The 14,197-nt window shown below is 35.2% G+C and overlaps 1 protein-coding gene across 1 annotated transcript in view; it reads left to right on the forward strand.

Moving 5' to 3' along the window:
- Pcsk1 (proprotein convertase subtilisin/kexin type 1) overlaps positions 1–8,028 on the forward strand; it is a 46,930-nt gene extending 38,902 nt beyond the window's left edge. The window contains exons 12-14 of the mRNA NM_017091.2: positions 887–1,020; positions 3,160–3,321; positions 5,086–8,028. Of these exons, the coding sequence (NP_058787.1) occupies positions 887–1,020; positions 3,160–3,321; positions 5,086–5,460 (671 nt within the window). The 3' untranslated portion in view covers positions 5,461–8,028. The remainder of the gene's footprint in view (positions 1–886; positions 1,021–3,159; positions 3,322–5,085) is intronic.
- Positions 8,029–14,197: the final 6,169 nt, after the last annotated feature.

Genomic DNA, 14,197 nt, shown 5'->3' on the forward strand with positions numbered 1-14,197 from the left:
ATAGACGAGGGTTCTTTGCTTAATGATTATGATTATGATACTGATTAATAAACTTTTCTAAAATCACCTATTTTCAATCTTTGTTCATTTCCCAAAATAAAAGATTCTCTTAGGTGACAGTAAAATCTTTTGAATAATTCTCAAAACTTATTGATATGTCTGGAACACTGAAAGAAATCGATGGAAAAGTTAGGAATTGTGATCCACAAAGTTGAGAATAGTTGTTATTCATATGGTTCACAGCCATATGAGTAAAGATATATGATAGTATAGATTTTGCTGAGAGAGTTCTAGTTAAGATGAGTTAAGGAATATTGAGCCATAAACTACAACCCACCAGAAGTTGTCCTACTATATGTAAGTATGATAATGGGGCAGTAAGATAAGCAACAGATAAAGGCATCTGCTGCTAAACCTAATTGCCTGAGTTCCTTCCCCAGGACCAAGTGATAGGAGATAATTGACTCCCATAAGTTATCCTCTTAACTCCACTATGTGCCATGAAACACACATGTGCATGCACATGAGTACATGAGCATATACAAATGAATAAATGAAAATATAGTTAACACCTTCCTACGAAATATTTTAGTGATTCAGTGGAGTAATTTCAGTTTCTATTGATAGTAGGCAAGGAAAGATCTGCTGTCTAACTTTATGTTCTCTATCTAGCATGTGAAATCTTGAAGTTTTAGATTAGACTCTATTGATTACAGGGTTATACTTTCTAGATGCCCTGGAGTTTTATAAAATACTACTGAGATTTTCACCCCCTCCCAGACCTAATCTCCCCTTTCATTACAAGTTATCAGATGCTAGAGTGAATCCGATGACGAGACTGTCATGTTAAGATATTCACTAACTTATATTTGTTGTATGAAAATAGGAACCAGCACCGTACTGTTGGCTGAAAGGGAAAGGGATACATCCCCCAATGGCTTTAAGAATTGGGACTTCATGTCTGTTCATACATGGGGAGAGAATCCTGTAGGCACCTGGACATTGAAAGTTACAGACATGGTAAGCATAAATAAAAAGAAATAAAAAACAAAGATCATTTTCAAACACTTGTAAGTACTTTAAAATGTGGATGGTATCACAAGTTAGGGCCTAATGAACTTGACCTCTTCAGTTTTTAGCAGAAGAAAGATAAAAGTGTAGTCTTGCCCAGACACTTCGTTATATAGGCAGCAATTTTTAAAAGACTACTAAACTCAGCCATGTTATATGAGATGAGAAAAGATACACTAATAAAGTGTCCAAGTCTAAATGCAGCCAGCCATATGACCTTTCATCCCTGGAAATATCCATATTCACAGACAGGCAGGTGTGAGGCCAGATTTGCTATGATACTTGGCTGGAGTCACAAGAAAACATTCTTACTACTACTCTACTCTTCTCATTGACTAGTATAATAGCTTTCTGTTTCAGTCTAAACAAGACATCTTCTTTAATATCTTTTTTTCTACTTTCAGTCACACACACAACACACACACATACACACACACACAGAGGGAGAGAGAGACAGCGAGAGAGAGAGAGAGAGAGAGAGAGAGAGAGAGAGAGAGAGAGAGAAGACACAAACAAAAACTCAAAAACCACACTACTTTTTTAAAATTTTTGATTTCTAGAGTTCAAAAACCTTAAAATTGTAAAGCATTCTGGTCTTTGGGAAACAGGGACATTCACGTGGTAAAGCTAGTATAAACACTCTAACACTGGCAAGGTTTGAAATCTGAAATAATTCTTATTCCCAGCATTTCAGACACTGGATCTGTTCTAACACTCTCTGGAATGCTTTAAAGGACAATGCTACAAGGGTGAAGTGGCAGGACTATGTCTGACATGAAGTCAAGTAGCTCAACTCTTTGTGCACCAATCCCCTGCTTCTTTGAGGTTAGGATATAAATGGTAGTGCTCTGTCTTTGAGTTCTGTAAGAAAACTGTAAGAACCATCAGTGCAGATCTCATTGCCTAGATAATTTTTGTTGTTGTTTTATTCTAGACATGGTTTGTCTATGAGACCTTGACTGTCCTAGACCTCACTTTGTAGACTAGGCTGGCCTTAAACTCAAGGGTTCTGTCTACCTCTGCCTCCAGAGTGCTAGGATTAAAGATATGCATCACTGCTCAGTTGCCTTGATAAATTTTTTAAAAATATAAATCAGTTTAAATTCTAAAGATACCAATTAATTCAAATTACATATTTTCTACATTTTCTCAGATGATAACTTTCTACAGATGATTGAAATAGGGCTGGTAAGATGACTTAATGGGTAAGGACACTTGCCTTCAAGCTGAGCCTAACTTGAGTTTGATCCTGGACCCCATATAGACAAATTGTGTCTGACTTCCACACATATGTATTTCACATGCTCAGACATACACTTGAAATTAATTCTTGATTATAGCTTAGAAAATGAAAACTGAAGCAAGTCCTGTTATAAGAAGAGAGTAATATTATTACTTATTGGCACTATTCTTTTTACCTTCCACAATTCTTAAAAAACATAGATATTACATGTGGGTGAATGTTCTGCCTGTATGTATGTATGTATGTATGTATGTATGTATGTATGTATGTATACCACATTTATGCTGGTAAACAAGAGAGGACATTGGATCCCCTAGAAGTGAAGTTACAGAGGGTTTTGACTGCTGGGAATTGAACCGGGATCCTCTAGAGGAGCAGCCATTACTTTTAACCACTGAGCCACCTCTCCAGCCCCTCCTTAATTCTTTAGCTCAATTTCAACTGCAAGAATCTAAATAACTCTACTTTCTAAGACAGAGCCACTTCATATCAAATCTACACATTTGACTACACCCCTTTAGAACTTTGACTTATAGATGTTTAAGAGCTTTTCAAGAATAGACTCCATGTGACACAATAGACTTACATAGAGAACTCTGCTTTTTAAACCTAGAATCTTGGTTGTGAGGCAATAAATCATTTTTTTAAACTGTTTGACTTCTATAGTATTGGTTTTTAACCAAGGAGTGGATCTATCCAGTTGTTTCTTTTAAAATAAATCTTTGAAAATGAAATATACAATGCCTTAAAATTAAATTTTAACTATGATATTCTTTTGGCAATTTTAATGAGTTTGTTTTATGTTTGAAACACGAACTAAAATAAATACTGTTTGTTTTAACCAGTCTGGAAGAATGCAAAATGAAGGAAGGATTGTGAACTGGAAGTTGATTTTGCATGGCACATCTTCTCAGCCAGAACACATGAAGCAGCCTCGTGTATACACGTCCTACAATACTGTCCAGAATGACAGGAGAGGAGTGGAAAAGATGGTGAATGTTGTGGAGGTTTGTGTAGCATGTTCTTTTTTAGACACTAGTGGGCAATAAGTGAGAAGAAATGCATCTAATTTTTAGGAAGGGAAGAATTCACATATGCATAGAGTGAAAGGCCTTAGAAGAGAAAAACTGTTGGTTTCCAACTGAATTAGCCATTCTTTTTCTTTTGTACTTAAATCTTGAGATTATTAATTAAAATTGATAAATTCTATAACTTGAATTATATCTGCGTATGACAGCTTATTGCAAATCAAACTGTCTTTTAGATTGTCAATATACATTTTATAATATATATTGTATTATTATAATGCAGTGTACATTAACAATGTTCAATCTTACCTCATTTTAATTGTAATCTTCGATGCTAAGAAGAGACATATAAAGTAAAGAAACCAACTTTAGACAATCACATCATGTGAGCTTATTACTAATTACTAATTTCTGCTTAGAAATTGGTGCTTAAGTGACATGCCTTGTCATATTTCTCTTGGAAAATTTCAGAGGGTAGCTAAGAAAAACCAATTGTGATCCTAGGTTCAAGAATTACTGGTTTTGTCCCTCTCAGAAGCCATAAAAATAATGGTATCTGTCTCCCCACACAGAAGCATCTAACACAGGGCCTCTATTGTAGGAGGGATTTTAGGATCTCTGGAATGATCTGTCCTAAATGGGAGATCTCTGAACTAGATGTTTGAGGAGGTTGCAAGACATGGCATTTACATGAGGAATGTATAAACTAGATTTGAGAAAGCTTCAGCTAAGGTTTTGGTCCTATTTGTCTTATACTAGGCAGAATCCAGGTACAGTTTCTCTACAGTGCCTGGGGAAAATCCACATTATGAATGTTTCCCCAAGATTCCTTTCTAAGTATTAACAAGACTTTTCATTGTTAAAGAATTGAAATATGATCATCTCTTTATATGGTAGGCTCTAAATCCTTGCAGTCCACTAAGTCAAGTATGGATCAAAAGTGTTTGAAACAACTGCCTCTGTACTGAACATGTAAAGACTTACTTCCCTGTATCTAGAATGTATTTTCTATAATTAATATATAAATATATTATTTCCCTTAAATATGCAGTATTTATATTATGTTAAATATTAACAGATGTCTTAGAGATGATAGTGTATATTGGAGGATATGTATGGATCGTTTAGCAATAGCTTCCATTCTATACAAAGGGCTTGGGCATCCATAGATTTTGGTACCATGGAAAATCCTAGAGAACAACTGTATTACCATAATGGTCAACAAATAGCAACTTCTCAGATTTCCCAGTTCCTGACCCATGACTTCTCTCCCCTAGGAGTTTTTCAGAATTCAATAGACTCTAACAAGAGCAAAAGCAAGAATTCTCTAGTCAGCTGTTTTTGTATACAATAACCAACTTGTGCTTTACAAATGAGTGGTTAAATATTTAGTGTCATTTCTCCAAATGGATTCCATTATGTTACTCTTAAAAGTGAAGGAAAACAGCACACTGAGTATATACTTGCATAATCTCGATCTTCAAAACTACCAGAAATAAAAGTGTTCTGAGTTCTATTTCTATAGCTGGAATTCTGGGAGATGAAAAAAGATACCAAAGCTGAATCTGGAAGTGGAAAAATAAATGTTGAAATATGAACCCATATAACTCCAAGACTTACTTTTTCTCCAGTCTTTAAATTGCTTCTCAGGGGATCTGTTAGGATTGTGTTAAGGCTGCAGCTAGGGTTTCCAGCTGTAAATAATGAGCTTTTGCCTTTGCTGGTGGCATTTTTGTATTTCAGGAGAAGCCCACACAAAACAGCCTGAATGGCAATCTCCTGGTACCCAAAAACTCCAGCAGCAGCAGTGTGGAAGACAGAAGAGATGAGCAGGTACAAGGAGCTCCTTCAAAGGCCATGCTACGGCTCCTACAAAGTGCTTTCAGCAAGAACACACCTTCAAAGCAATCATCAAAGATTCCAAGTGCTAAGCTCAGTGTCCCTTATGAGGGTCTCTATGAAGCCCTGGAAAAGCTCAACAAGCCCTCCCAGCTTGAAGACTCTGAAGACAGTCTGTATAGCGACTATGTTGATGTTTTCTATAACACAAAACCTTATAAGCATAGAGATGACAGGCTGCTGCAAGCACTCATGGACATTCTGAATGAGAAGAATTAAAATAAGTGTATATGGCCTGAGTTAGAAATCCTTATGTACCCTCCTTTTCCTTAGATGTTCCTGGGTCTGGAGTTGTTGTATCCCTGCTTCCTGTGATTATAATGTCCTTCATTGTAATTTTACTTTTTCTTCTCAAACTGTACTTTTGGAGTGAGTTCCAAAATGAAAGCCAACTTCATAATTGGTCTCAGTGTTTAAGAATATGTCTTCCCTGTCTATACAAGTGAAGCAACTTCTTTCTAAAGTCGCTGTTGGGACACAACCCTTTGCTGCAGTAGAACAGCTCCTAAAGCCTCCCCATTTCATATCTCACAAGAATAGGAAAAGAGTGGGAGATTTAGAAAAGTAATCAACAATGGTAGTTTGAGGGCTACAGCTTATCTTGTTTCCTATTTTTGCAATGGGGTTCTTTGAATTTTGATAACAAGGAAGCATTTATAAAGTATCTAGTGAGAAAGTTCACAACTAGGTTCAGATCATAAGTAACATGTATTACTAATGCTGAGACTGATAAACTGACCATTTTGGAGGAGCTGGAATAAAATGCTTTATTTAAATTCAGAAACAGAGCTTAAGATTTTTATTAGCTAGAATAGTTGCTCTCAATTGGTGTACCATGTAGAGGTCTCTGTGGGTCGAAAGTTGGCTGTGACCCTTGCTGTATGAGACCTGGCTTTCTATTTCCCCCTTTGTGCCTTGTATGTTTCTTTTTTGTGTGGCAAACTCAAAATTCAAAGAAAGAACTAATTCATGTGATTTTCTCAAAACAAAGTTATACTTCATTTTGGCAAATTCCTAGTCATAATTTTGTTTAATAACAAGGAGTCACTCAAAAATATAGAAAGCCAATATAATAACAGGGAAAATGTTCACAAAGCAGAGAAGCAGCAAGACTCCCTTTGCAAGCTGTATTCCTAGGACAGCTTCTTTTGGTTCTCTATATGAATGGTCATTTCTGGACACCACAGGTCTTCTGTAGTCTCAGAGAACAGTATTCAAATTCTTAACAAAATGCTTCCATGTTTCAAATCAAAAACAGGTAGACAACACTTAGGTCTTATTTTTATTCTCTGTAAGTTATGAAGAATATTTCAGAAGTGTGAAAGACTGATGAAAGTGTGAAGTGTAGATCTCATATAAAACCCGATTCTCGGACCCATCTTCCATCACAGCAACAGCTAGCTAGAGATAGCAACTTCCAAGTAAAATTTAAAGTCAAGCCTTCCCTGGTCCATATATTTTTTTGTTTTACAATAGCCAGTTAATTGGTTACTACTCAGCATCCAAGCCATTTATTCCTTTTTAATTATCATCTATTAGTTGCAGGGAGTCAGATTTCATTTTGACATTCTCATACACGTATTTCATGATTTGTACAATGTCCATCCCGCATCAGCATCTCTTCTGTCTCTCCTTGCTTGTCCTCTTGCTCTTCTAAGTATTCCCACTTCCACTTTCAGGACTTTTTATCTAACTCAGATTCCACATATAAGAGAAAATGTGATGTTTGTCTTTCTATGCATGTAACTTTGCCTACTCATATACTAAGTGAATCTATATCGGTGTAAATACATTAGGAAAAGTATTTCCTGCAATTATTTCCAAGCAGTCTTTGCCGTTAATAATTGAATTTGATATGAGCTAGTTAAATTGTTGCATTTATAAGTAAAACAGTGAGTACTTCGGACCCACAAAATACCTCTAAAGTCTCCTTTAATATGAACACTTGATCTTATCTCACCTGGATGTTCAAATGTACTATTCATTAACTAGAGATTTCCTTCTCTTAATATGCCAACATACACTCTAGTTAACTCTCTGCCTGTGTTGTCCAACTGAGTTTCTGTTTGCAAATGTCCTACACAGTCTACATCCACTGCTAAGACAGCTAATTTGTCTTTGCTTTGAGTGAGATTAGTAGCACAAATTTTCACCTCCTGTTTCATCATTTGCATTTGTACATAACAAAGCCCTTTCCAGAGCCTTGCCCTTGATCCCTCTGATTTTGAAGGTTTTGCAATGTGTTTACTATAAGGTTTAAATAAAATGTTTACTATTATAGCACATTACAACTGAAAAGGACTTAAGAGTTAAAACATTAAATTTCAGCTACTTAGAAAAGACCTAAAGAATAATATCAGTAACTGACAATTAATATGTGATTTTAAAAAACGAAAGAGTGGGAGGTCAACCCCACCCTTTCTGGTCCTTATTCTAACTTATGGAGATTTTTCTTCAGCACTTTCTAATATATATTTCCCCTCTAAGAACCCTAACCAATTCATGGGCTATAGCCAAATATTCACTTGGGTAAGCTTTAATATTTAGACAATACCATGTTTGAATGTTTCCAACCTGGAGTATATATTGTCTACACATAAAAAGAATATTTTTGTCAGCCTTTCTTAGTGCCTATGTGGATTTTTGTGAAAATGTTAAAAAAGGATAATTATATAATATTTCCCTTGGAATATTAAGCTATATTTTCTTTACAAGTATTTGTAATGTACCAATGCTTTTAACAACAGAATTTTAAAAAGCATAATAAATTATATTAAAGAATCAAAAGCTTTCATGAGAATAAGAATTTTTCATCTAATAAAATAGTTTTAATAGGCATGTTCCCCTGTAAATGAAAAAGCATATATATATGACATATGAGTGTCATACTAAAAGTTATGTTTATCTAATATCCTAATACAATGTACAACTCAATCTAACAGTCTAACATGGTCTTAGAATTCTTAATGGAACTCTTACATTACACACTTGCTGTATTAACCAGAATATGTAAATAAATCAGAAGAATAAATGGTCCCTCACTAAGTCAAAAAGGAAAACCTCATGTTTCCGACCAACACAGGTTCCCTCTTTCTCATAAAATGTTTCCCAATGGACTTTCAAAAGGCAGAATGTTTATGTTAAAATGTTGAGTAATTCATTTTCAGGAAGCCAGGCTTCCTTAAAGACAAATTAAGTACCTAACTGAACAGGTATGTTTGATCTGCCCACCCAACCCAGGCTTTCATGGTCATGACAATACAAAGAAACTATCTGACTGAGGTGTGGAGGAGGCGAAAAGGGCAGGCAAAATGGAAAAGACTCACTGTCTCAGAGAAATTATTTATGACTGTTCAGTCTATAGCCAATGTACAGCAGAAAGCTGTTGACCCCTTCTAAGATGAACACTTATTGAACAGCCAATTTCTATTTTCAGGACACCTTGCTACTACACAAGCTACCTACCACCCTTAGAACTTCTACCAGCTTAGAATCTGATTCTTATGTCCCTGAGTGTGGGTTTTCCCTGACAACCAATTTTCTTCTCCTAAGTGGTCATTCATCTGGACTAAAATAATATTCCAAGTATTCGACAGGGATTTTCTAATTGGGCTTTGACCTCTCATTTTAGAAATACTCAAAGTCTTTTCATTAGTGTGAGCCAGAGGCTATATATATTACTGAGGTGAAGTAAATTAACTCTCAGCCCCTTCAGTTAGTCATCACCCTCTCTTGATTTTGACAGGGTTAATTTAACTGCAGGCAATAAGTTGGAACTGGTGGTAGCTCTTATGCCAAAAATTATATGACTATACTGGTTTACTTGTTTATCCTACATGGCTGCAGTTCTGTACCCTTTCATCTTGTATTTCCATCTCCCTAGTTCTAATTCCCTTCTTCTTTATAACTACTGTTGTTCCAATCTTTGTAAACATTCTGCTTACACATGAGGTCATTGCTGGACTTTCTGTTTCAGTTGTTTCCCTTAGTGTAATGGTCTCCTCCTACTAGAATTATTTTGTTTCAACTATCAAGTTACCCTATTCTTCTCTCCAGAAGGACATACTTTCTACATACTTCATTCTGGCCTGAAAATCATAATCCTGCTGCCTTAGCCTCTTAGTGTTCTTCTTATAGGCATGACTGTCTTTAATATTTCATCTTGCTTTTGCAAGATTTTTAATATATTCATTTTTAATATATACATAATTACATTAGTATGTCAAATATTATATACATTATATATAATTTGAATGTTATGATTTTTATCTATTTTCTTAATGATTTTTGTTTCTCTTTGAATGTCCATTTCATAAATATTGATTAACCTTGTGAAGACTGTAGAAGTTAAGAGAAATGTGACTTTGCCATAGCTGAAATGTACCTGATTTATCTTAGATTAATATGAAAGCACATCCCAGGAGTGAACGTTTGGTTGTGAAGCACCATATATCATTCTAGTGGTTTCAGATTTTTATAGTTTGAGGGATATTACTCAAGAAAACAGGTCAGACTTCCTCTGGTACAATTATTTGCAGTCAGAAGGCTACCCATGTCAAGCTGAATCTATACCCCCAAAACATATTTTTTAAAAAAGCCAAATCTTCCATGCTTATATCATGGCTAAACAAAGACTCCAACATTACTTTAAATTTTTCATTAAAAACAGAAAGATCCAAGTTAAGTTTTTCTTGAAATAGAACCTCAGACAATGGCATATATTACTTATAATGTAATATCCATTGTAAAGTGATTCACACATACTTCAAACTAATACAGATGTGTGATTAACAGGCATATAGACAAATAAAACTTACAGAAGTCTAGAACAGATATCTCAGCTGATTCTGACAGTAGCCAAGCTCAGAACAGACACACTAAACCAACAAACTTGTCTTAGCATTTCCATTTGCTTCTGTCAGATTTTGCTATAATCTTAAGGTAGAGGGATAAATGTGATTGAAAGTGACTAAGTTCTCAATATTTACAGTAAAGACAACCATTACCAGAGGGAAAATTCTGGTGTGAAAAATATCAAGTAATTTGTGTTCACCTTGAGTTTTTGCTTGAAATTTGTGCATTTCCTATATGTTGTTATATAAAGTCATTTTGTAAGCATTACTCTTGAACAATGCATAGACAGGGACATGACTATGGACATTTTATGTGCATCATTTTTCATGCCATTTTCCAAGAGAGACTCCATTCATGGTGTCTCTACCACGTCTATAGCTCTCAGACAACACCTGGGATACCAGGAAACATTTTGTTTGCCTTCACATGCCCAGTGGTGTATCTCTATGGATCAATTACCTGAAGACAAACTGTATCTTGAAAGTAATTTTTGGTTTGTATTTTATTAATGAATTATTTATTTACTATTTACTTTCTAACCCCACCATTGTCCCCTACTATTTCTAAATTCTTGATATTCATAAAATTTTGTTTTGTTTCATGATCCACTGTATTTAATCAGAACTGTCTGTGCTCATTTGTTTGAAATTATCCATTGGAACTTGGTGAAGGTAGTGACTTCCCCTCTCCAGAGAGAGTAATTCATCAGGGATGATGTCTTAGTTAAGCTTTTATTGCTGTGAACAGACACCATGACCAAAGCAACTCTTATAAGGACAACATTTAATTGGGCTGGCTTACAGGTTCAAAGGTTTAGTCCATTATCAAGGCAGAAGCATGGAAGCTTCTAGGCAGGCACAGTACAGGCAGAGCTGAGAGTTCTATATCTTCATTTTAAGGCTGCTAGCAGAATACTGGCTTCCAGACAGCTAGGAAGAGGTTCTTAAAGCCCATACCTATAGTGCCATGCTTACTCCAAAAAGGCCATGTGTACTTGAGCAGGATAATACCTTCTAATAGTGCCACTCCCTGGGCACATATACAAACCATCACAGATGAATAGAACCAATAACTGATTACTGGTAGGGCCCGTCATGTGCAGACTCAATGCAGATAACAACAGCATCTCAAGATCCCAATGGCTGAACTGTGTGTATCTAAAGGATGACATTTCTTAGCCTTGCTCCCTATTTTTCAGCTCTTGGATTATTATTTCCTGAACCTTAGATTGGGTTGTTCAGATGTCTTATTTGTGACTGAGAAATGTCACTTATTCTCAGTTCTGTGGGTGAGTCTCTTTATTCATTGCAGGTCACGGCAAAAAAAAAAAAAAAAAAAAAAAAAAGAAGCTTCTCAGTGAGGCCAATAGGTCCATTCAAATACCTATTCATTTATGGGTATAAATTATAAATTTAGATACTTAGAAAGACAGTTTGACATTATGCCAATTTAACTAAACAAAAGTAGTAAGAATACTTAAAGCTTTGTTTTTTATTTAAAATATTTAAAATAATGTTATTAATTATTCTACCTGTAGTCTCCAAACTACATTTTTAATTTAATAATTCATTCATTTCAATCTGTGTTGTTTATATCTGTGTTGTGTCTCTTAGTGTAGAGACATCCGCTGAGTGGGATTTACCTAGGAGCTACACCTTCATAGAAAGTTGACTCTTCCCCTGAAGCTATAGTTCCTCAAATAGTGATAAGGGCTCTCCTCCCCTTCCTCCTCCTTCCCTTCCTCCTCCTCCTTCCCTTCCTCCTCCTCCTTTTTCTTCTTCTTCCACGCAATAATGCTGCCTTGATTTTTATGCAGGTTCTGAGCAGGCCACAAAAGTTGCTCTGAGTTTATGGATACAACAAGCCTCTCATATCTAGGAGACACTGTTTCACACCAGTCTTGCTTAACTTTTGCTTCCTACAACCTTTTTATTTCTTTTTCCATAATTGTTCCTAAACCTTGAAGAAAAGAGTTGTATTATAGATATTTCATTTATGGCTAAGCACTTACTCTCTGCATCTCAGCCAGTTGTGAGTTTCTATGTTAACCACCATCACTGCACAAAGACACTTCTCTGAAGAGGTCTAAGATCTGTACTGCATATAAGCAGAGAAATATTAATTTAAAGGGAGTTTTATACCATTATGTCTATTTAGCAAAACAACAGTAATCGGTTTACCCATAAAGCTGTAAGTTTATAGGTGCAATAGTCCTGTCATGTCCAAAAGACAATGTTTTACTCTAGTTCCCCAGAACATCTGGATCTTACAATCTTTCTACCCCCTTTTCCATAATGACTCTGAATCTTAAAGAGAGGGATATGATATAGGTGCTTCATTTGTGACTTCCAACCTTGAGTTTTGACCATATTTGTAGTACCAAATAAGTATTTTTCTCATGATGCAGGCCTTAATTTATCTTAAAGAGTTTAGTTATACCTATAACAGTTGTACCATTACTATACCCTAGGGGATATTTTGTAATTTTAAGTGACAATTTAATTTTTCAAAGCTACACAAATAATGTATGAACATAACATTATCATATAAATTTTAAAATACAGAAGTATAAACAATAAAAACTGACAGTTCTTTGACAGATATCAGCCCCCTAACCCAGTTCAAGGCAATTCCCAGCTATAGTTAGGAGTTTAAATAAAATTTCTCTATGGTAAGTAATACAATAAAATTGCAATATACAACATTATGTATACAAATGAAATAAGGTATGTAAATATGGTCTTTAGACATGTATTAGTCATTAACTCAGATGCCTTTCAACTGATAAATGCATCATGAAAATATTTATAGACAACTGGGATATTGATCACCTTCAAAACTGAAGTCATGATATTTTCATGTGGGTAGAAATGGAACTGAAAAAAAATTATACTGAGTGAAGTCACCCAGGCCCCTAATGCCAAATGTCTCATATTCTTTCTCATATGACAGTTCTAGCTTCAATTATTATTATTATTTTTTTGGTATTGTGTACTTAACATGGAGTAGATGTGGAAGGTGGGAATCAAGAAATACACATTGGCAGAGAAATGCATTTGATGTGATAGAAGATAGTAAAATATAAGTGAAATGAAACTAGAGACTGGGAGTATGGTCACAGGGGGTCTACTAGAGAGTAGAGTAATGACAGTGATGAGAAACTGAGGGACTAGGTAAAAGCTTAAAAGAATGAAGTATAGGGTTGAAGAGATAACTCATAATTTAAGAGGTTTTATTGTTGTATTAGAGGACCAGAATTTGACCCAGCACCTGCAACAGGCAGCTCACAAATCTTATGGCCTCACAGGGCACGTACACAAACACAGACTTTTAAAAAAGCATAAATCTTTATAAAAATAAGGTGTACATGAAGGTATTTGGGGACTATGCTCTTGTAAGTCAAGTTTAAAAGTACAATAAAATGAATAGTAGAAGAAATATGATATGAAAAACATGAGGAAGAAAAAGATAAGGTGTAAGTTAATCAGCACTAATCATTTCTGAAGAAGTCTTATGAAACCATCAGTTTGTAAGCTAATTAAAAATATAAAGTTTTTAAAAAGGAGTTTGAATAGAAGTCCTCTACATGGTTGAACCGTACAACTCCCAGAAGACACAGGTTATCAAAAGAAAATCTAAGTGCATAACATGGATCACCTCCCTTTGAGATGTTTTTTATAGAGGCCCCAGAGGCAGCTGAAACAATATAAACTATACAGTTGCTCTTCCTTTTCCCTGTAACTAGAGGGGAAAACCCTATTTCTGAAGACACTACATATTTTGACTGCAGGTCACAGAAAAGTTAATGTTGAACTGACTAGGAAAGTCCCCTCATTTCTAGTTTTCACAGTGCTAGAAGGTATTTACTCTGTAGGCTACTAAGGAAGAAAAATATTAATGATCTTTTCAAGTACTTGATTTAGCATGCTACAATAATGACCTGCCAGCAAAGATGCAGCAAAACTGTTTATAGGGTAGTCAACAATTCTCTTGATTGGCTTTAAGGCCTACTCCACTGGGTAATTCAATTCTCATACTACAAATATGGTCAAAACCCATAGCTAGGGAAGCCATAAATCCTAAGGCAGTAATTATTGATTTT

The sequence above is a fragment of the Rattus norvegicus genome, chromosome 2 (assembly GCF_036323735.1).
Source record: "Rattus norvegicus strain BN/NHsdMcwi chromosome 2, GRCr8, whole genome shotgun sequence".
Lineage (NCBI taxonomy): Eukaryota > Metazoa > Chordata > Mammalia > Rodentia > Muridae > Rattus > Rattus norvegicus.